Below are 23,762 nucleotides of genomic sequence, written 5' to 3'. Positions count from 1 at the left end.
GGTCCGATTCTAATGCTGGACCAAAGTACCACAAATTTAGTGGCTTAATAAAAATCAGATTTATTGTCAATTCTACAGTCAGAAGTCTGTTATGGGTCTTTCTAGAAGAAAATCAAGGGGTCAGTAGGCTGAGTCTCTTTCTGGAGTCTTCAGGGGAGGATTGGTTCTCTGCTAATTTGAGTTGTTGGCAGAATTCAGTTTCTGTGACTGTAGGACCAAGGTCACCGTTTCCTTGCTGGCTGTCAGCTCGGGCCATTCCCTGCTTCTCCAGGCCACTCCTTGGCTCACAGCTGGCTTCCTCAGCCTTCAGAGTAAGCAACGGTGAGTCAGGGGCTTCTCCTGCCGCATTTCTCTGACCCTTCTGCCTTCTTCACTTTTAAGGACCCATGTGATTAGACTGGGCCCATTTGGTGGTCCAAGATAATCTCCTCATCTCAGAGTCTTTAAATCACATCTGTAAAGTCCCTTTGCCTCTGTTTTCATGACTCTGTCCTCTGAGTCATGCTTCCTTTTTCATATTCATGGTTCCAGAGACCAGGACATGGACATTTTGAGGGGCCCCTTTCCTGCCTGCCGTACACCATGAGGCCTGTCTTAGGAGACTGACTCGTTCCCAGTCACATAGCCTGGCAGGGACTCACAGCCTTCTGGTGCCCTTGCAGCTCTATCACTACCCCCACCCCCCGGCAGCCCACCAGCCCACCACCATGGACAGCCTCCTTTGTCGGCCCAGCACACAACAGGCACTTAGTCATGGGCAGATAACCATGATGGATGGTGGAGGCTTAAGCAGGATGCTGTGGATTTGGCCTGGGCTTCTCTGCTGGCTCCCTGTTGGTTTCTAAGACTCTGTGATTGGCTGGGTCAGATGGGTACGTGCAGTCTTGGATAGCTCTGGCTGTTTTCATGTCTCTTTGAAATATCCTGGTGTTTTTCCATTTTTCCAGCCACAGAAGAGCCGATAGAAACTCAGGCAGGGAACAAGTCTTTAGACTGTTAAGATTTTTGAAAGAAACCGGAGCCAAGTGGGGTAAGATGAGAACAGAGCACTCCTCGGGGACCTTGGGTGATTGGAGAAAGCCCTCTGATTTGATTCTTTTCACATTTTTGATAGTTGTGTGTCCTGCCTGTTCCGTCCTCTGGCCCCTGTCTTTGGAACAGAGGTCCCTAGTGAGATAGTTTGGCTTGGTAAATGCTGGAGGCTATTACAGAAGGGGAGGAGGGTGAGGATGGCCTCACCCTCAAGTAGGCCTGAGAAATCCCCTCCCCTCTCACCAGCGCTCCATCCTCTTCTGAGATCATCACAGAGTTCTTTCCTCTTCTGAATCAGAGCAGGAAAGGCTCATACTGTGTCCAGCAGCTCCACCACCCCTGCACTCACCTCTGTGCGCGGCTCTAGAGCACAGGGGATCCAAACTTGAATTTGAGCTCCCCAGCCCAAGAAAGCAAGAGGGATTCTTAGAGAATATCGGTCCTCCTCTCTCCTCTGCCTGGTGTGTACAGGCTGGTCTGGGGAAAGGAGGAGGCCCTCATACTCCTTCCTGAATGTACAGAGAACCCAGAAAATGATCAAATTCGAGGATGCATTTTATTTTAGAGATCGGATTCTGATTTTTAAGATCATGGGGGTGAGAATCCTTTCTGGAAAACTAATTTCCAACTAAGCTAACTAACTTTCAAATCAAAAGTTCTCCAGTCTGTCCACATTCATGCCTTCACTGATCTTCGATTTATTGGGCACTTACTGTGTACCGCAGGGCCTGTGAGCAGTGCTGGGGGTACAGCAGTGAATAGGAGATGGGGCTTCTGCTGCCCCCGTGCATGCATTTGAGTGGGCAAGGATGGCCAATAAAAACACATACACAAAGAAACAAACAAGCTAATTTCAGGTTGTGAAAAGTGTCTGAAGACCATAAAACACAAGATCTGGTTGCTGGACAAAGGTAGTGATTTAGCAAGGTAGATCTGGAAAGGCTTTTCCAAGGCGACATTTAAGAGGAGATCCTGGACATTGAGACACTGGTTGTTGAAAAGGAAGATCTGCAGGGAAGAGCATCCTAAGAAGACAGAACTGCGAGCACAAAAGTCTTGAAGTGGGATAAAGTCATTAGTGACCCCAGGCTAGTAAGTGGCCAGTGGGGCCTCTTGGCACTTGACTTGCTTTCTCTGCCTGGCCTAGATGCTCCATTCTTCTCAGCTGGTTGTATCAGCTCCTTCTGAGGGTAGAGCCTTAGAAACAGGTCCTATAAGCCGAGTGATGCTGGTAAGCCCCCTGAGTCTACTCCCTGGTGGGGAGGGTCAGCCTCATTCTTCACATTTGGCAGGACCCCTGAAGAGATGGGCCCGGCATCAGTGACTCAGAGCTGGTGCTCTCACCTCCTCTCTGGCCTCTGTGCCCAGAGCTGCTTCTCAGAGCTCTGGCAGTGCTGGCTTAAGGCCACACCTGCAGGAAGCCACCTGCCTCTGTCTGCTTTTTCTCCCACTTTGGGATAATTAAGCTCTCCTGCCAGCAGGAAGTCATTTCTTTTATTGCCTTCTTCCTCAGTGAGCTGCTTGGTGGTGAAACCGGTTGGATAACCACTGGCAATCCCTCAAAAGTTAACTGCTAGCTGCAGCTCAGATGTGACAGGTGTGCTTTTCCTGTGGAGGATCAGAGCTGGGACAGACTATCAAAGGCCCTTTGCGAATGATCGCCGTGGTTTCCTTGATCAGCCTCAGAGCAGTCACGGTGTCCAAACTAATGGTGGGGCCTCCGAATGCTTTGGATTTAGGAGCTACGCTGTGCCCCCCAGCTCAGTTGAACACGCATGAAGCCCTTACTATGCACCAGGCATTGTCCGAAGTAAGTGCTTTGCGTGCATTATCTCATTCCAATCCCGCAGCATCCCAGTGACCCCAGCTACTACCGCTAGTTATTACTATTTCCATTTTACGAATGAAACAGCAGCTTTGGGGTTTTGTTGATGTATGTACTCTACTCATCCTGCCTTTCTCTTTATTTCTTCCCTTGGAACACATACTTCTCTTCAAAGCCCGTATCAAAGTCCCCTTTCTTTGTAAGGTGTTCTGATTTACTTAGACCAAAACAAAGGAATGAAGATGAACATTTTTTGAGCATATATTATGTTTCAATATGTATACATATTGTCTCGCTTTATCCTCACAAAAGAAGGGGGCAACATAATGCTCTTAGCATTTTAAAGATGAGGAGATCGAGGTTTAAAGATGTTAAGTGACTTCCCCTGAGTCCCATCTCTAATAAAATGCCAAGCAGGATGCAGATCAAGATAGTCTCAACTACAGTCTGTTTCTCTTTCAATGTCCTTCCTCTTCTCCAAGAGCAGGTGGTTTACACCTTCAAGGTAGGAGCGGTCTGCCTTATATTGCAATTAGCAATTATGAGTGATGCCTTTTTCCTGCAGAAGAGAGTGAGCTTCTTATGAGCAAATATCTCCATCTCCACCCCCGCTCCTCGATGCTCGGTGTGATTCACAGCACAATCCATATTTAATGAATTGATAAGCCACCCGTTTCATGCTTGGACTGAAGAAATGTGTCGCGTTAATCAACCATGGTTGATTTTTTTAAAATTGGTTTTTTAGTGGAACCATGGTTTGTTGGTTGATTAAAAAAGTTCACTCATATGGACTAAGCCTCTGTCATCTTTGTTGATAAAGTGAAGACATGCACCAAGTCAGGGATGCTAGCAAATTCTAACTGAAAGGGGCAAGGGGAGGCTGTTTGCTTAGGTGAGTCCCTTCAGCCAGGAATCATTAATCGTGGGAATGAACATCTGTCGAGTGTCAGACTACTGCCAGGTGCTGTGTGTGATTCTCTCCTGGAATCCTACGAACACTTCAAGGGAGATACTATTATTTGCCCATTTTTGTTTTTGTTTTCAGCTGAGTAAATGGAAGCATTAGGAAGATTAATAACTTAACCTAAGATAGGTCAGCTAGAGAGTGGTGAAGCCACATTGAAACCCAAGCCAGCTGGCCTCGGAGCCTGGGCTCTTAACACTGTCACATGAGCATAGAGGAGCAAATTCCCTGCGGTTTCCTGGTATTCCCCCCATGGAAGCACTCCCATTGCCCCACCAGCATCCTAGAGCTTGGGCATCTGTTGATTTAAGAAACATGTATTCAGTACCCCTGCCACTGAGTAGAGGGGGGAGGCGTTCTGGAAGGAGAATGAGCTGTGCTGGGTAAAATCAGTGCTGCAGCAGAGCTGGAACCCAGGCAAGTTGTCCAGTCCTTCATCCTGGGTGCACGGGCCTTTTTCCCCCTCGGTGGAATCTTCCATGGCTAGTGAGATTCCAGTATCTCTTCCTCTTTCCTGACAGTCTCATAGCGAGGAATAAAGTTACAGGCTTAGCCATTACCTTTTTCACCAAATTCATCTGCATTCCAACCTTGAATCAAAGGGATGGAATGCAAAGGGTAGAACTACATTCACCAGCAATTCTGACAGGACTTGTTTTTGATTGAGGGATGTGTGTGTGTGTGTGTGTGTGTGGCCTTGGGAAACCATCTCACCTGTCCCACCTACCATGATGTGCCCTAGGGCTCTGGGCCTCAAGGCTCTGGATGGCTTTTACAAGGTAAAAAGATAGAACCAAGAAGTCTGCCTGGCTGTCATTCTTCCTATCGGTTTGCTCCCTACCACTGCTTTCTCCAGCCTGACTCCTTACTTTCTCCCATCTTCCATCTCAGACAGGATAGAGACAGCTTGAGAAGAGCATGCAGAGCAGGAAGCCTGAGTTCTCCCCTCAGTCCTGCCCTGAACTTGCTATGTGACCTTGGGTAAGTCACTTCCTTCACTTTTAACATGGAAGGTAGGCTATGTGGTTTTAGTTAGATAGTGTCTAAATTCCTTATAGATTTCTAGAATGCCATGTCTTTGTAGAGATTTCTTCTCCCTGGAACAAACTCAATACAACAGAGTATTGCTGGATTAGTTTTCTATTGCTGCCATAACAAGTTAGCACAGATTTGGTGGCTTAAGAATACAATCACAATCTTAGTTTCCATGGGTCAGGAGCCCAAACACAGCCTTGCTGGGTCCTTACAAACTTCAATCAAGGTATCAGCTACGTTGTATTCATGTCTGGAGGATCAATTAGGAAAGACTGCCTGCAACCTCATCCAGGTTGTTGGCAGATTTATTTCTTGCAACTCAAGGCCAGCAGAGGAGTCTCTGACTTCAGGGAAGGCTTCAGCCCTCTATTAAAGGTCTTTCATCTGATTAAGTGAGGCCCACCCAGGATGCCTTTTTTTTTTTTTTTTTTTTTACTTTAAAGTCAGGGGATCTGTAACCTTAACTACATCAGCAAAATCCCTTCATCCTTGTTAGGTGACTGAACCTAATCCCAGGGGTAGCACCAGGGAACAGAAGTTATGGGGGCAATATTAGAATTCTACTTACCACAATTGCTTCATAGAAATATCCTCTTTACAGTTTTGACTGGAGCATATTAGAGCCAGCTTTCTGTTTTGTGAATTAGGTCAAATGATTTAACATATGAAATCAGTTCTAAAAATGACTTGTTCTTACATTAAAACTATTCTGCTCTGGGGACATCTGAGTGGCTCAGTGATTGAGCGCCTGCCTTCAGTCCAGGGCGTGATCCTGGAGACCCGAGATCGAGACCCACATCAGGCTTCCTGCATGGAGTCTGCTTCTCCCTCTGCCTATGTCTCTGCCTCTCTCTGCGTCTCTCATGAATAAATAAATAAAGTCTTTAAAAAAAAACTATTCTGCTTTGAACTTGTTTTTTACATGTGGTATATTATGATTCCCTTTATTCTCACATAATTATCCTCAAAGTTATTTTCTCCCAATATCATTAAATGAATATATATATTACTACATAATTGGGAATTTTATATATATATGAAATATATTATATTATATAATTATATAATATATTGAATATTAAATTTAATATATTAAATACGTTAATATATAAAAATTATTCCCAGAGGAAATAATTTAAATGTTAACTTTTTATATTTAATTAGTTTTGATACTTTCTATTTGAAATCATATATAATAGAAACCTATTAATTTAAGAAGTCTTCTGTATCCTTAGCTGGTTTTAAAAAACTTTTTGGGGCAGCCCGGTTGGCTCAGCGGTTTAGCGCCGCCTTCAGGCCAGGGCCTGATCCTGGAGACCCAGGATTGAGTCCCACGTCAGGCTCCCTGCATGGAGCCTGCTTCTCCCTCTGCCTGTGTCTCTGCCTCTCTCTCTCTCTCTGTGTCTCTCATGAGCAAATAAATAAAATCTTTAAAAATAATAATAATAAAAACCTTTTTGTTCTATCAGTATTCAAGAGAATTGCATTTAACTCCCACACTGTAACTGTGACTTCATCTATTTCTCCTTATAATTCTGAAGTTAAGTACAGAAAAAGTAAAAATCTACTACCTTTCTATGTGCTATTTGTCCCACACATTCTATTTTTCCCTTTTATCTGGAAGTTATGTACTCTTTTATTTATTTTTAGAGATTTTATTTATGTATTCATGAGAGACAGAGAGAGAGAGAGAAAGGCAGAGACATAGGCAGAGGGAGAAGCAGGCTCCACACTGAGCAGAGAGCCTGATGTGGGACTTGATCCCAGACCTTGGGATCATCCCTTGAGCCTAAGGCAGACACTCAACTGCTGAGCCACCCAGGCGTCCCTCTTTTACTACTTTTAAATGGCTACCCTAGAGATTACAATATATATCCTTGATTTAAGAAAGTCTAATATTATTTGGTTCCTCTGCCCTTTCCCAGACAATGCAAAAAAAACCAGAATACTTTAATTCTATTTATTCTACTATTTATTTACTATTGTTATTGCACATTTTAATTCAGTTTTTGTCTGAAAATGTCATATTTCATCTTTATTCTTGGCAATTATTTTTGTTCAGAGCTTGAAGGATATCATTCTGCTGTTTTCCAGACTCTACTGTTTCTACTGAGAAGTTAGATGTTAGTCTAATTGTTTTTCATTTGAAAATAATCTGCCTTTTTTCCTCCTTATGGTTTTCAGCAGATTTACTATAATGTGTTTTTCTTTCCCTCAGCTTCATTCTAAGTGTTTTTTTTCTTTTTGATCTATCTTCTAGTTCACTAATTCTTCTTTCTTCTATGTCTCACCTGCTGTTAAGCCCATTTATTCAAATTTTATTTCTAGTATTTATTTTTCAGTTCTAGAATTTCTGTTCGGTTTTTTAAAAAAAACAAATCTGCCATGTTCTTTTTTATAGTTTTCAGTTATCTGTCAAAATTCTCAATCTCCTTGAACATAGTAAGCAAGGTTATTTAAAAGGTGTGTCTAAGGGACAACTACAGTATCTGGAACCCCTGTAGATCTTTTCCTATTGTCTGTTGTTTCTGATGGTTCTGTTCTTGTCATCTTACATTTTTTTCAGCTCTGCTTATTTTTGGTTCTGCATTAGACATTATATGTCAAAAAAAAAAATCTGAAGCCTCTTGTGATTGTTATCTCCTCCAGAGAGGATATAGGTTTGCTTCTGCCAGGCACCTGGAGGTACTAGCAATGTGAAACAACCTTAATTCAATTTCAGGGACTGTGATGATTCAAACCTGGGTTGCAGTGTTTGGGATTGATGTATTTCTTGTTCACTCTTAGCACTAAGAGTGCTCTTTTGGGGGTGCCTGGGTGGCTCAATTGGTTAAGTGTCTGCCTTTGGCTCAAGTCATGATTCCAGGGTCCTGGGCTTGAGCCCCATGTCAGGCTCCCTGCTCGGTGGGGAGTCAGCTTCTCTGTCTCCCTTCCTCATTCTCTCTCTCTCAAATAAACAAAATGTTTAAAAAAAAACAACTGTGCTCTTTGAAGTCCAACCCCAGAATGCAGAGGTTTTATTCTCCTTGTCTTGGGAGATCCCTGAGTCTGTCAGAAACTCTGCTTGGTCTCCATTATCCACTAAGGGAAATGCTGCTTCAAATGCCAGGATCACCTCCCTGGATTTCCTCCGTTCCCAGATCTTACCCTAGTAATTCCTCATTATTTTGTTACTTCTTAGTGCCTTCGGGCAGTTTTATTTTTTTGGCCTGGGGGACAATTTTTCTAGTTGTCATCAGTAGGAGAATTGATCAAAATGATCTAGTTTGCCATCACCAGAAGTGAAAGTCCTGATCTTTGTAGATTGCATATCTTTTCTTAACTCTCTAAATCTAGAATGCCTTTGGCCAAAAGCAGTGAGTCTGACCTGGACTTAGGAAAGAGCTATGGATCCGGCATATTCCATCTTCCTTACCCCTGGTTCTGTGTGGAGGCTTTGGAGATGAACATAGGGTCAGAAGACCTGAGTTTGAATGTCTGTTACTTAGCTTTATGACCACTAGCCAGTTAACCTTTCTTGGCTTTCATATCCACATCTGTAAAATAATATATCCAGCACAAGATTATTATGAAGGTTAAGTAAGTTAATGTGTGGGATGAGGCCTAGCACACTACTTAGCACTTGGTATTTGTTAAATGTTGGCTTGTGTATTGCTGTATTTGAGGAAATAAGAGGAGGGACACTTCTCTTTGCTTCTTGGAAATGAGCTATATCTTCAGAATAAATAACAGTAATTCCTAAGAGAGTATCTTGTATATAGCAAGTACTTGATGAATGAATGAATGAATGAATGAATGAACGAATGAACATCCTGGACAGAGTTACTTATTCTAGTGGTGCTCAACCAAAACCAGTATTACTTTGTCAGAGGGTGAGAGCTGCTTGCTAGGGAGTAAGTCTCATGATTGAAAGGTGGATAGATAGAACAGATTAGTCACCTTGAGTCCAGTTATTCTAAAACAATTGACTTGCAGGAAATTTTAATTCCTGAAATTTATATTTTTTTGTTGGAACTAGAAAATTCACCATATGATAGAATTAGCTGGAATAATTATTCTTTTTTTCCCCTAAAAGATTTTCAGTGGCTTATGAAAACTGGCCTCTCGGGCAGCCCAGGTAGCTCAGCGGTTTAGCGCCGCCTTCAGCCCGGGGCATGATCCTGGGGACCCTGGATCAAGTCCCGCATCGGGCTCCCTGCGTGGAGCCTGCTTCTCCCTCTGCCTGTGTCTCTGCCTCTCTCTCTCTCTCTATGTATTCTCATGAATGACTAAATAAAATCTTTAAAAAAAAAAAAGAAAGAAAACTGGGCTCTCACAGAGCTGGTGGTGTAGGGGCCCACGTGGCATCAGTGGCTGGTGATACCAGTGGCTTCTTTGCTTGTCAGCTCAGAGTGGTGTTAACACAGTGCTTAGACAAACTTATATTGAACATATGTCAAAGTTTATTTATTCATTTAATGAGGTAATTAGGAGATAAAGTATGCCGGTTTAAACTGACAGGAGTTTAGGCCTGACTGCTGTTGTACCTCCCATGATCATAAAAACCACAGTTTTATCTGGGATAAAGTTGAGTTTGTGATATGAATGTTCTGGGCCCTAGTCTGACATAACCCATTAATCAGAAATAACAAATAATGTATCTGCAAAGCAAATGATAAGCAGCTTGATCTATGGTTATTAATTAGATGTGCCAAGAAACAGGGTTTTATGCACTCACAAGGAACCATGCACCCGGATGCCAGATAGGGGTCAAACAGAAGTCAGCTAGCAGAAGCTTTGAGTCCTGTTTTTTCTCAAGGAAAACTGTCCAGCGTGCCATTAAAGATGCTGAACATATGGTTTATGTAGTTCTTATTTTGGGGACAAAATTTATCTTTCACAGTGGGGAGAGGTGTTCCATGGGAAGGAACAGCCTATCAGAGGACACATGTTTGAAGACTGGGAAGGTTGAAACAAGGAGAGCTCCCTGTGCACTTGGATGTCTGGCCATGTTCATGGCCATCCTTAGAGCCCTGGAACAGTGGTAACTCTGAAACAGCCCTTGGAGAACATCACAACCTGTGGTTTTCTGACTGTGTTTTGAGGAACCCAAGGGGCCAAGGGAAAGCTGAACAGCTGTGCTGTACCAAGCAAATGGGTTGTGCTAAGCAAGGACACTAGAATAATACCTGGGAAAGCTACTTTAGTTTTCTATGTTATAGTTTAGTATTGTGTTTAGTTTGAATTATATGTGTGAAGGGGGTGGACACCCAAATCTCTAGTGCTTAGGGCCTCTAAGGATATTTATCCAGCCTCACTGGCTGGGACCCCAAAGTTCCTCCTTTGGTTCCTCCCTGGCATGCTAGAGCAGCTCTGCTTTTATGTTCCAGGTTTTAAATAATGCCGTGTGCGAAAGAGTACAATCTAGAGTATGGGTTACAGAAAAAGTTTCATTTATTCCTCTACTTGTTCTGTTTTGTGTTGCTTGGGCAAGTGGCTTGATCGGATTTATGTCTTTGAATGATTATTCTGGAAGAAGGTGGGGTTGAAGGTGGGGAAAGACCTCAGTGTCTCAGTTTTGCCATCTGTGAAATAAGGCTGGCTGTGGCTTCTGTGATTCGTGATTATGAATGAGCCTCGGAGCCCGAGTTCCTGTAAATGACAGGTTTTCCATATGAAAGTCGGCCAGGGAAATTATTTCTGGCATTTGGAGTCACGGAAACTGTTTGATGTTAATGGGTTTACCAGAAAGGGCTTTCGTGGGGTTCTTTTGGCGCAGGGCAGGCTAGCTGTTGATGTAATCAGGAGACCACAAAGAATGATTTCTGCTGCCTCTGTCCCTTCCCTAACAGTGTACGTCTCCTGTGACTCATGCTTCTGTGTCTTGGAGTTGGAAGTAAGTGACCACATTTTTAAGGCTGAGGCAGGGCCAGCCTGTGCTTCCCCCTCCTCGGCAGGCCCCAGCCTGATAATCCCGGGTCTCCTAGAGAGCCTAGCCAGAGGCTTCTCCTTCATCCTGGACCTTGCCCGGGTCTGACCAGACTGGCTACAGAGCACGTAGGAGTCAGTTCCTAAATCACAGTGCTGGAGAGAGTCATAGCAGTCTTAGAGATCCATCGGTCCAGGGGCCTCCAAGCCTGGCTGCATATTGGGTCCGTATTGGCCTCCTCCTGTCCCCTATTGAGTCTAATTCAATAAGTCTGTAATAGGACCCAGAAATTAATGGTTTTTTAATATTGTCCTAAGGTGGCCCTCCCCCTTGGCACAGTATAGAACATTTGGTGACCACTGATCTAGGGTCATACTTGAATTTTATTCAACTGTTTCCCCCTCAATCCAGTTGACTTAAGAAAATTAAATGTAGAAACACCTGGGTGTCTCAGTGGTTGAGCGTCTGCCTTCTACTCAGGTGGTGATCCCAGAATCCTGGAATTGAGTTCTGCATCAGGCTCCCTGCAGGGAGACTGCTTCTCCTTCTGCCTGTGTCTCTGCCTCTCTCTGTGTGTCTCTCATGAATAAATAAAATCTTAAAATAAAAAAGGAAAATTAAATGTAAGACATGCTCATGTTTAGAAAATTCAAGCAGCATAAAGACATGAAGAATGAAAACCAAAAGCTTCTCCCAGTCTGGCCCCCAGGTAATCACTCTTTGACACTTTCTTTGAAAAGATTCTGCTCATAAATGATTTTACATTTATGTATCGCCACCTATCTGTCTACTTAATTCTACAAAATCTGAGCCAGAGGAATAATCCTATACACATTATTCTGTACTGTACTTTTTTTTTCCCACTTAAGATATTCAGAACACCACCATAGATCATTATTCTTTTTAATACTTACTATTAAAGAAGTTAATATTTGTAACACGCTTGCAACAATGCATGGTGAGTAGCACGCACTGTATGTTTGTTAAATGAGCAAATGCAGGCTGCTGCATGTTACACCAATATACAGATATACTCTATCTTACTATTATGGACATTTGTTGTGTTGGTTGCTATAACAAATGATGCAGAAATGAATATCTCTGTGTGTACATCCCAAAGGGGACTTTGCCTTGGAAATGGCAATCAGCACCTTCCTTAGCAGGGCAACAGTGGGCACGGAGTCAAAGGCATTGGGAAGAAAAAGTTACTAATTAGGAAAAAGTAAGAAATTGAATTGGGATTGGAAATTTTGTCTGGGACCTAGATCTAGAAATCTAGATCTCAGATCTAGAAGGAACCACAGGAGAGTGTTTGTCCTAGTCTTGTGACCTCTGGGGAGGGAATATATTGTCTATGGGTCCCAAGTTGTACACTGAGCCCTGGGGAGCCTCAGTGAACTCTTTGGGAAAGTGTGTGAATGGGGGCTGCAGGATCTTTAAAATGTTTGACAGGGATGATATTTGACATCCCCCAGACACTGTGCAAACTCCGAGCTCAAGAAAGTTGACAGTTTAATGTTCGCCTTACTACATTCCCTTTGGCGATGTTCTGTTTCACGAAGCCCAGTTTTTGGTGGTTGCCATGATACAGCAAGCAGTGAGCACAAACGGGAGCGTGGGACGGGCGGTGGGTGGTGGTATTGTTGACTCTGACTCCAGAGTCTGAGAAGTCGTACAGTGCCGAACCATTGCCCACACCCCATTGGTAAGTGACTGGTGAGGAGTGAAGGAAAGTGTTTTCTTCTTTCAATTTGTGTGTATGATGTCTCCCCCACCCCCCCCCAACAGCTACTAGTCTGTTAGGACATAAATGCTAATTGAGTTGTTTGAAGCTAACTATGTAATCATTGAAACTGCTAGATATTTCTTTGGGCCCGCAGAGCTGTGAAAAAATTACTGAGACACGAAGGGTGCCGTGAATTGAAAAAGTTAGGGAATAACTGATTTCCATCTTATTCATCAGAACTCTTTTAGCTGTTGAGTGAGAGAAGCCAAACTGACTCAGGCTTAAAAGCAGGAAATTATTCACTTCTGTGTCTGGGGTGGCTGGGATTGCAGATGGCGTCAGACTGCATGGGGTTCGGGTCCTGAAAGCTCCATTTCTCTTTTCATCTCTAAGATGGGCTATCTAAGCGTGGGTGAGACAGCTCCCCTGCCTATCCTTTCCAGACTCACATCCTCTTGGTTTAGCAGAGCCCAGCAGAAGGAATCCTCTTTCCCAATAGCTTGTGCATAAGAGCCCTGGGAGGACTTTGGCTGACCTGGCCTAGGTCACTTGCCCAGCCCTGAATGGAGGCTATGGAGATTTGTGATGGCCAAGCCTAGGTGCCATATCTACCTCTGTGCTCAGGTGAGCACCCTCACTAAACCACATGGTAGGTTCTCCACAGAAAAAGCAGGTTTTGTTACCAGGAGAATGGGAGAAGGGACACAGGACCAAAACCAGTTGATTTTCCATTTTAACAGATGAGGGGCCAGACTGGTAATGTGATAATTTACAAATTAAACATGGTGGCTCTGGAGTCCCACCCACCTGGCTTCACTTCCTTGGGCACATTTACTACATCTACATCTGTGAAGGCTTTAGAGTCTCCATCTATAAAATGGAAATAATTGAAGATAAAATCCAATATATAAAAGAAGGCTGGGGCACCTGAGTGGGTCAGTCAGTACAGCGTCTGCCTTCAGCTCAGGTCATGATCCTGTGGTCCTGGGATCGAGTCCCTCCTAGGCTCTCTGCTCAGCAGAGTCTGCTTCTGCTTCTCCTTCTCCCTCTGCCCTTCCCCCCTGCTTGTGGTCTCTCTCAAATAAATAAATAAAATCTTAAAAAAAAAAGTAATAAAAAAGCTGACAGTCATAGTCTCCACCTCATGGAGCTGGTGGTGGGGCTTAGCACACTACCCCCCTGGGTAAGTGAGCCCATTATTGGTCAGGTAACCTTAAGAGCACCCAGCTGGTAAATGACCCAAGCCTCTGAGTCTGGGAGAGGGTACAGAATAGTGACTTCCTCTCTCCTGTCTGTCACAGAGTGAAGCAGCATGGATGCCGTCAGCCAGGTCCCCATGGAAGCCGCACTCCCCAAGCACATCCTGGATATCTGGGTCATTGTCCTCATCATCCTGGCCACCATTGTCATCATGACCTCCTTGTTGCTGTGCCCAGCCACCGCGGTCATTATCTATCGCATGCGGACTCATCCTGTCCTCAACGGGGCTGTCTGAAATCAGTGTCCCAAGAGGGGCCGGGGAGAAACATGGATAGTATCTCCTCCCCCAGCCTCTTCCTTCTCAGAAAAGCAGCAGGAGGGGCTTTGGAGTGTGGACTCTGGAGCTTGATGTGTGAGAGGAGACCGGAGTTCTTGTTTGGATTTTGCCACCGGCCAGCTGTGTGAGCTGGGTCAAGGGACCTAACTCTGTGGGTTCCAGGTTCCTTATCTTCTAAATGGGGATCATGGTCCTGCCCTTCCTACCTCAGAGGGTTGTAAGAACCAATGCCTTGGGTGGAGGTTAAAGCTGTTTGTGGCTATGAATGGTAAAGCCACCACAGGGTTATAATTGCTGACAATGGCCTTCAGGGTGGTGATGAAGACACTGGGGGCAGAGCAGCCTTTGCCAGTGCCCCTCAGGTCGAACCAAGCAAAGACACCCTGTCTGCATTCCAAGGGGCCAGTAGTGCTTTGGCTCAAAGTCATTTTCTTTGTGGTGCCACTCCCTCAAGTTACCTAATTTGGAGGGAACTGAGTGTGGCAGGAGGAGGGAGATGGGTGGAACTTCCTAGGACCTTCCTGTGCCAGAATGTCTACCCCTGTAACAGTCTAGAGGACGGCACTGCCATTTCTTGGCAAGGCCGAAGGACCTGGGGTGATGGGCTTCTTTCTGCATTGGAGTCTCCTCACTTTGACACTCAAGCTATGTGTCACAACACAGGGTGGCTGAGTTCCCCGGATGGCTTTCAGGATCTCCAGCCCCCACCAACTTGTGTGTCTCACACTCAAGAAGCTGTGTCCCCTCACCCCAGCACCTGCTCTAACCAGCTACGTGGTGTCAAGTGTACGCCCTTCATCCCCTCCCACCAGCACTGCAGCCAGTCTAAGCTACAGATTTTAAGAGATGTTCCCAGGACTTTTGGAACTCACTCAAGACAGCGATGGTTATTTTAGATGCTATGATCTATATTTATAGAGAGATTCCTGGACCACTCAAGCTCTTTGACCAAAATCAGGAACATCTTGGGATTTATTAAATTATGTAAGAAGATATAGCACAGATATCAGAATATTGTGTGGAAGTGATGCTGTTACTTTGGTCTGATTTCATTGATGTATGCGACCAGTTTCCAATAAAGTGCTAGAATGACCATGTCTGAGGTTTTTCTTTAGCGAGCACTTATAATAAGCTCAGGAACTTGGGTAAAAGGATTCCACTGAATTTATGGGCCTTAGAGACAGTTTGAATGTAAGAACTGAAAGGGAAAGAGAGGAATCCAGTTGACTTCCAAGGTTCCAGCTTTGGCAAGTGGGTATTTGTGGTTTACTTAGACATAGGATGCAAGGAGAAAAACAAATTTGGTGGGTAAGTGATGAATTTGGTGGCAGACACATCGTGTTTGAGGTGCTCATGATCTTCAGGCGGACACTTTCACGATGCAACTGGAAACCTAGGTCTGTTCTTTGGGATAGATTTTATGGCTGGAGTTACGCTTTGGGGGATTATCTGCATATGGTAGCTACGCCACGCAAGGGGACAGGACCACCCAGGCAGAGTACACGGACCGGGGGCAGAGCTAAATGCAGAACTTGGCAGACACTACATAGGAGCGGAAGGGGGGCGGGGGAAAGATAAAGCAAGGAGATTGAAAAGATCATGTGCTTAGAGGTGCTATGAGGGGGATGACATCTTATCGTGTGGGTTGAGGAATGAGTCAGAGGTAAGGAGGTGGAGACAGAATGGACAACTCTCCAGGAATAGGGCTGTACAGAGGTAAGGGAGGAGGGTTTGGGAAGAATGGTCAAGGGGAATAACTTTATGTGATAAGATTTGGATTGGTTTGCTCAGCATCTATCCCAATCTTTGCTTTGCTTTTCCCTTTTCCCTATGCCTTCCTAGGTGACAGAGGCTAGCAAGTGAAAACCTACATTAAACATGAACACTACATTTCCCTAACTAAACTGTAGCCAGAGATTCAGACGTGATTTAGGTTTGTTAACCAGATGCACACATGTGAGGCTTCTGTTTGGGACCTAGTTAGATTAGGACAGACACTGCAGGGTGTGAAGCATCCACGGTCTAGTGGTCGGTCCATAGCTATGGGCATAAGACAGAGCCAAGATTTCTGCATTTTTAAAGCAATGCCCTGTCCTTTGAGAAGTGTAGTACTGAAGTATCTGGGAACTTTGTTTCACTGGGACAGCTGTCTAGAACTTAAACCTCCTGATTACTTGCTGGAGGAAAACTTGAGATATTTGTAATTGATAAGCATGACATCAGTCTTGTGCAATTCGAGCCTATGAAAAGCAGTACCCTGAGAATTGCTGGATGTGGGGCGTAGGCTCTGTGTGTGCCACCTAGCCTTTCTGAATCTGATTCCAGGTCTGTAAAGCGGAAGGTATCAGAATTGAGAAAGAGAATGAGAAAATCATTCTAGGATTTTAGGGTGGAGTGTAAAGACTTTTAGGCAGTCCACCAGATGGCGATACAGCTCTTTTTTTTTTTCTTTCTCAAGTGAAGTAGCTCACAGTTCCCATCCAATCCTATCATTCCTAGCACTCAACATTTTATTTTTCCAGTTCTGGTTTCAGCAACTCTGAAGGTAACTTAGGACCATCCAATCCAAGTTCCCCTATAATAAAGGAATCCCCCTCTCTAATGGTAGGGTTGCCATGTGTTGCCTCCTCAGTATTTCCCAGTGTTCTTGACAACCTGCAACAGATTCACCCAGGAGCATTTATTTACAAATGCAGCTCCCAGAGTCCTGGTTCACATTTATGAGAATCCCGTGGAAAAGGTCTTGCATATCTGTTTTGTAAAAAAAAGCTACCTGGGTGATCAGTGAACAAGTTAAACGTGGAGAACCACATGGTTGGTGGAAAGGAATTCACTTCTTGCTGAAACCACTCCTTGACAGCCCTTGTATTAAAATTCTTCCTTGAGAAGGGAGAAGAAATGGGTAGGAAATATCAGAAAGGGAGACAGAACATAAAGACTCCTAACTCTGGGAAACCAACTAGGGGTGGTGGAAGGGGAGGAGGGTGGGAGGTGGGGGTGAATGGGTAATGGGCACTGAGGGGGGCACTTGACGGGATGAGCACTGGGTGTTAATCTGTATGTTGGCAAATTGAACACCAATAAAAAATGAATTTATTATTAAAAAAATAAAAAATAATAATAAAATAAAATTCTTCATTGAGTAAGAGAGAAATCAGGCCTTAAGATGCCCCCTTGGGGGCTACCCTGAAGAGATCAACTTCCTTTTCCTTGGGACTTCTGAGCATTTTTTAAAAAAAGATACATTATTTTAGAGACAGTGGGGCAGGGAAGGGCAGAGGGAGAGAGAGAGAATCTCAAGCAGACTCCTGCTGTGCGTGCAGAGCCTGCCATGGGGCTCAGTCTTACAACTCTGAGATCATGACCTGAGCCAAAATCAAGAGTCAGTCGACCTAGCCACCCAGGCACCCCACTTCTGAGCGTGAAGATCACTATCATGAGTTACCTCATCCCACCATCTTGCCCGAGTGGGAAATTCACACTTTGCATTACATGGTGGCTGTCATCCTCATTCCTTCCTTTGGCAGCAGAGCAAGGGCCCGAACAATCTTGGCTTCACTGTATGTTGGCTTTCTGATTGTGGGCAAGGTAACAAACTCTTTGAGTCTTAATTTCCTCATCTGTAAAATAGACACAAGAGTAACTAGCTACCTCACAGGATTGTTACGAGTATTATATGTGGTCACAGCGGCAAGGTAGGTGGTAAAATACAGCAAATGCTCAATACCTATGATCTATTGCTAGTGAGTCCTAGTTTCTTCATCTGTAAAATGGTGATGACAGTTACTTCTGAGTGTGGAGGGGATTAAATGAGATAGAAAAGAATTTGCCCAGTGCTTGGCACATGGAAGTCTCTCAGTAATGGTTAACTATAAGATGGCCAATAATACAAAAATACCAAAGGCCTAATGGGGTTGGATTCTTAAATCATCAAAGTATTGAGATTGGCAGAAGACTTCCCCATTGACATCCAGTAAGATTGGCACTAAATTCACAGAGGGCCTTAAACAAGTGTGAAAATCATACCTCTTCTATATTAATCTCCCTTCAGGAATTATTTAATAATTTATTCACCATTATTTAATAAAACACCAAGTTTTCCACTTCTAAGTTTTAATCCTTCACAGAAGTTGCTTTCTAAATGTCAAAAAAAATTTTAAGCCTTTTGGTAAGATAAAACTATCATCAGGTCTTTATATGATTCTTGCTAAAGAGAGAATGGAAAGAAGATTGTGATGTGAAGTGGTGATAATAATAAAATGTTAATTAAAAATAGATCTGCCTATGACCCAGCAATTGCACTGCTGGGGATTTACTCCAAAGATACAGATGCAGTGAAACGCCGGGACACCTGCCCTCCCATGTCTATAGTAGCAATGTCCACAATAGCCAAACTGTGGAAGGAGCCTCGGTGTCCATCGAAAGATGAATGGATAAAGCAGATGTGGTCTATGTATACAATGGAATATTGCTCAGCCATTAGAAACGACAAATACCCACCATTTGCTTCGACATGGATGGAACTAGAGGGTATTATGCTGAGTGAAATAAGTCAATCGGAGAAGGACAAACATTATGTGGTCTCATTCATTTGGGGAATATAAATAATAGTGAAAGGAAATAGAGGGGAAGGGAGAAGAAATGGGTAGGAAATATCAGAAAGGGTGACCAGACATGAGAGACTCCTAACTCTGGGAATCGAACTAGGGGTGGTGGAAGGGGAGGAGGGCGGGGGGTGGGGGTGAATGGGTGACGGGCACTGAGGGGGCACTTGAGGGGATGAGCACTGGGTGTGATTCTGTATGTTGGCAAATTGAACACCAATAAAAAATAAATTTATTATTAAAAAAGGAAAGATAAAAAAATAAATAAAATTTTGGAATCCTTAATTGTCAAAGTTGAAGCAACTTCTAAATTGTTCAAATCACACAAAGAATTTAACTGAAGTGTATGAAAGGCTCTTCAATTCCCATGGAGATTTACATGCTAGGAAAAGGTTTCTCGGGCACCTGGGTGGCTCAGTTAAGCGGCTGCCTTTGGCTCAGGTCATGTTCCCAGGGTCCTGGGATACAGCCCTGTGTGTCAGGCTCCCTGCTCAGTGGGGAGTCTGTTTCTCCCTCTCCCTCTTCCTACCCCCTACTCATGCTTTCTCTCTTGCTCACTCTATCTGAAATAAAATCTTTGAAAAAGAAAAGTTTCTGTGTTAGGTTTCTAATAACATTATTTGTCCAAATCCAAAAAGTTATTATATATATTTAAATTTTGACAGCTAGCATTATACAGTGAACTGTTTATATGTACAAATTTCCGGTCAGGCAGACTGAATTCCATCTGGCTCCACCAGCATGTTCTGTTGAAAACAGCTATCTGAGTCTTGCTGCCCTCATTTGTAAAAGTGGAGATCATGCTTATCTCTGCGGTGCCGCTGAGATTAAGGAAGACACCATATCTAAAATATTTACAGAGACCCTGGTTTGCAGTAAGTACTCAGTGTTTATATGTTACCTAAAAATGGAGGAGGATCATTAGCTCTGTCTTTTTTTTTTAATTATTTTTTTTAAATTTATTTATGATAGTCACACAGAGAGAGAGAGAGGCAGAGACATAGGCAGAGGGAGAAGCAGGCTCCATGCACCAGGAGCCCGACGTGGGATTCGATCCCGGGTCTCCAGGATTGCGCCCTGGGCCAAAGGCAGGCGCTAAACCACTGCACCACCCAGGGATCCCTAGCTCTGTCTTAATACAGATACGGGTAGGCAAGTCTGCTGGATCTGTCTTGCTGGATTGGTTTCACCCAAATACCTGAGGAAACATTCCCAGGGCCCCTGCAGGAAAGCAGTGAGAGTGAAAGACACCAGCAGGGGGTTTGCGAATTCAGTTCTGACACTATCCACCCAGAGAAAGAGCATCAGATCCCACAGGTAAAGGGTTCAGTTCCATAGCACTGCTCTCCACGTCTCAGGCCTGTCCCAAGCCCAGGTTGTTACCTGTGCTTCTGACCTATAGCTACATATTGGAGGCTCCAAAAACCCCTCTCCACCTCAGGGCACAAAGGTCAAGTCCAGGTTGTTGCCTGTGCTTCTGACTGGTCATAAATCAGAGGTTCCCACAACCTCCTCCTTGGCTTCCATTATTTTGCTAGAGCAGCTCACGGAACTCAGAAAAACCTGTTTACCCACTAGATTACTAAATCACTGATTTATTACAAAGGATATTGAAGGATACGAATCAACAGTCAGACAAAGAGACACATAGGGTGAGGTCCTGAACAAAGGAGCTCCTACTCTTGTGAAGTTTGGGGCCTGGCACTGTGGCACATGGAAATTCTCTAAACCCCCTCCTTTTAGGTTTTTACGAAGGCTTCATTACAGAGACATGATTGATTAAGTCCTTGGCCACTGGTGATTGATTCAACCTCCCTGGAAATCAGGGGCGGGGACTGAATGTTCCACCCCTATAGTCACGGTTGGTTTCCCTGGCAACGAGCTCCATTCTTACATGCCTTCCACCAAGTCACTTCACTAACATAAATCCAGTTGTGGTGGAAAGGGGCTGATTATGAATAACAAGACCCTCATTTCACCTTTATGGCTCTGAAGTAATTTCAGGAACTGAAGCCAAGAGACTAATAGGATGACAAAAGGAGCTCCCATTGCTCTTATCACTCAGGAAATTCTGAGGAACTGTGGGCCAGGAACTGTGGGCAAGGGACAAATATACATGAGAAATACACTTTAGTTGTCTGAATGACTAAATATATATATTTCTTATAAATCACAATATCACAACAGCTAAACAGTCTAAGGAGAAATTAAGAAATAACATAAAAAGCTAAGTCAAATAACTATTATCCTCATTTTCTATTTATATATTTTCCTTAAAATTATTTTACTTTAATGATCAAGTTTTTTCCCTCAGATTTGTATCTTAGTGACATTAACAAAAAACCCCAGGGGATCCCTGGGTGGCGCAGCGGTTTAGCGCCTGCCTTTGGCCCAGGGCGCGATCCTGGAGACCCGGGATCGAATCCCACGTCGGGCTCTCGGTGCGTGGAGCCTGCTTCTCTCCCTGCCTCTCTCTCGCTCTCTCTCTCTCTCTCGCTCTCTCTCTGTGACTACCATAAATAATTAAAAAAAAAAACAAACCCCAAATTAATATGACTGTACAATAAAAGTTTAGCAGTGGTTGGAACTCAGTGTTAATGAAATGAAGACACACACACAAAAAAAAAAAAAAAAGAAAAAAAGAAATGAAGACACAGACAAATACAGATAGGAAAGAAAAAAAACAGTTTTCACCAAAAAATAGTTTTCATAATTTTTCATTTTGACAATAAATTTCATAACAGTATGAAGAATATACTTTTTTTTTTTGAAGAATATAGTCTTTATGAACTTCAGAATTGCTATTAGTGACTAGAATTTCCCCTACTGGAACCCTCTTGCACTGTTGGTGGGAATGTGAACTGGCACAGCCACTCTGGAAAACTGTGTGAAGGTTCCTTAAAGAGTTAAAAATAAATCTGCCCTACTACCCAGCAATTGCACTGCTGGGGACTTACCCCAAAGATATAGATGCAAGGAAAGACTGAGACACCTGCACCCCAATGTTTACAGCAGCAGTGTCCACAATAGCCAAACTATGGAAGTAGCCTCGGTGTTCATCGAAAGATAAATGGCTAAAGATGTGGTCTATGTATACAATGGCATATTACTCAGCCATTAGAAACGACAAATCTCCACCATTTGCTTCAACGTGGATGGAACTGGAGGGTATTATGCTGTGAAGTAAGTCAATCGGAGAAGGACAAACATTATATGGTTTCATTCATTCGGGGAATATAAAAAATAGTCAAAGGGATTTTAAGGGAAAGGAGGGAAAATGAGTGGGAAATATCAGAGAGGGGGACAGAACATGAGAGACTCCTGACTCTGGGAAACGAACAAGGGGTGGTGGAAGGGGAGGAGGGCGGGGGATGGGGTGACTGGCACTGAGTGGGGCACTTGCCAGGAAGAGCACCGGATGTTATACTATATGTTGGCAAATCGAACTCCAATAAAAAAATATACCAAAAAATAAATAAATAAAAGACTTTTCCCTACTGGAGTTCTATATACTTTGCCTTTACTCAAGATTTGGACCTCAAAAAAATGTCTTTAAAATTTTTTGTTGTTGTTAGAAAAAAATCCAATATGAATGTTTCTGTTTCATGATACATAGCAAATGTTTATATTGTGTGTAATAAAGAATTGATATTTACTCTAAAAATGAAGATATTTTGTGTTTTAGGAATTGAATGGCAATTGGCTGAAGAATGATTTGTGGACGTTCTGGACACCAGGATGGTAGATCACTTTTTTTTTTTTCTTTTTTTACACTTAGTGCTAAATTATTTTAAATTTATGGGAAGCTAAGCTAAGTGAACCATAACTTCTCATTTTGTTGCAAGGGGCCTGACACTTAAATCAGTGTAATGATTTGAATGCCCCACCCCCCAAAGAAATGCCAAAGATATGCCCACTTCCTAATTCCCAGAACCTGTGAATGTGCATTTATTTGAGGAAAAGGCCTTTAGTAATATCATTAAACTAGGGATTTTGAGATGAGAAAAGATCATCTTGGATTATCTGGATGGACTTTAAATCCAGTGATAAGTGTCTTTTTAAGAGACACACAGGAAGAAAAAGAAGAGGCAGTTTACCCATGGAGGCAGAGACTGAAGTGGCCTCAAGCAAAGAATGCTCAAAGCCACCAGAAGATGAATCTTACAATGGATTGTCCTCCAGAGCCTTTTAGGGAACAGGGCCCTGCTGACACCTGAATTTGAGACTTCTGACATCCAAACTGTGAAGGAATAAATTTTTCTTGGTTTAAACCACTGAATTTGTGGTAATTTGTTCTAGCAGCCCCAGGAAACCAAAACACTTGGTAAGCTGATGTGTGGTGACAAAATTTTTCAACAACTGCATGAATAGACTAAGAATTCTAAAGAGTAAACATTATTAAATGAGGGGAGATAGCCTGAGCCACATTAGAAAAGGAAAGAAAAAGGAGGACAAAGAGAAAGTGGAGTCTGGTAAGCAGAATGTGAGCTAAGCAGGGAGACCTAGGCTTTGTCAGGCAGCCAAGAAGAGTATGAACTAGAAAGAAAAATAATCCATGTACTTTTTTTTCCCAATTTGAGGGAGTTACTTTCTTCTCATATTCTACTTGTGTATCTTTGTACTTGTGTAATTAAATAAATATTTTATCTCAGAAACATTTTCTCAGAGAAAGTTCTTGGGTAAGGTACAGTCTTTTGATCATATTCCCATCAGAAATAGTAAGTAAGAAGGATGTGAAGGGGAGCAGAATACATGACCCCAAAATATGTCACTTTGGCATGTGGATTATTTTGAGCCGAAGGCAATCAAAAGCCAGCAGACTGAAGAGAAACTTTTACTTCTCCCTTAACCACCTAAAGGAATTTAGATAGGGAGCTTGGCCCAGAAAGAGAGGTATTACCAGGGACAATGTTTATCTGACCTTTCTCTGTGGCTGGGCAAACATCTAGTTACCAAATATCTATTCTTATTGCCCTGTGAATTACCCTTCCTCCCTTTGAAGGAAAGCCCTAGGCCCCTATCCCAATCCTTAGGTCAAGATGGCATAAAAACCTCAACTGTCTGACTTCCTCTTGGATCCATATTTTTATGGGGCTCTGTAAATATGAAATTAAATTTTTCTCCTGTTAAT

At 43.3% G+C, this 23,762-nt stretch overlaps 1 protein-coding gene across 7 annotated transcripts in view; it reads left to right on the top strand.

Moving 5' to 3' along the window:
* SMIM3 (small integral membrane protein 3) overlaps positions 1-15,120 on the top strand; it is a 46,007-nt gene extending 30,887 nt beyond the window's left edge. For all 7 annotated transcript variants that reach the window (XM_077895883.1, XM_077895882.1, XM_077895880.1 and 4 more), the window contains one exon: positions 13,792-15,120. In XM_077895883.1, coding sequence (XP_077752009.1) covers positions 13,803-13,985 — 183 coding nt within the window. In that variant the 5' untranslated portion in view covers positions 13,792-13,802 and the 3' untranslated portion in view covers positions 13,986-15,120. The remainder of the gene's footprint in view (positions 1-13,791) is intronic.
* Positions 15,121-23,762: the final 8,642 nt, after the last annotated feature.

The sequence above is a fragment of the Canis aureus genome, chromosome 4 (genome assembly GCF_053574225.1).
Source record: "Canis aureus isolate CA01 chromosome 4, VMU_Caureus_v.1.0, whole genome shotgun sequence".
NCBI lineage: Eukaryota > Metazoa > Chordata > Mammalia > Carnivora > Canidae > Canis > Canis aureus.
Note: the sequence above shows the minus strand (reverse complement) of the source record. Positions and strands in the feature narration are given on the sequence as shown.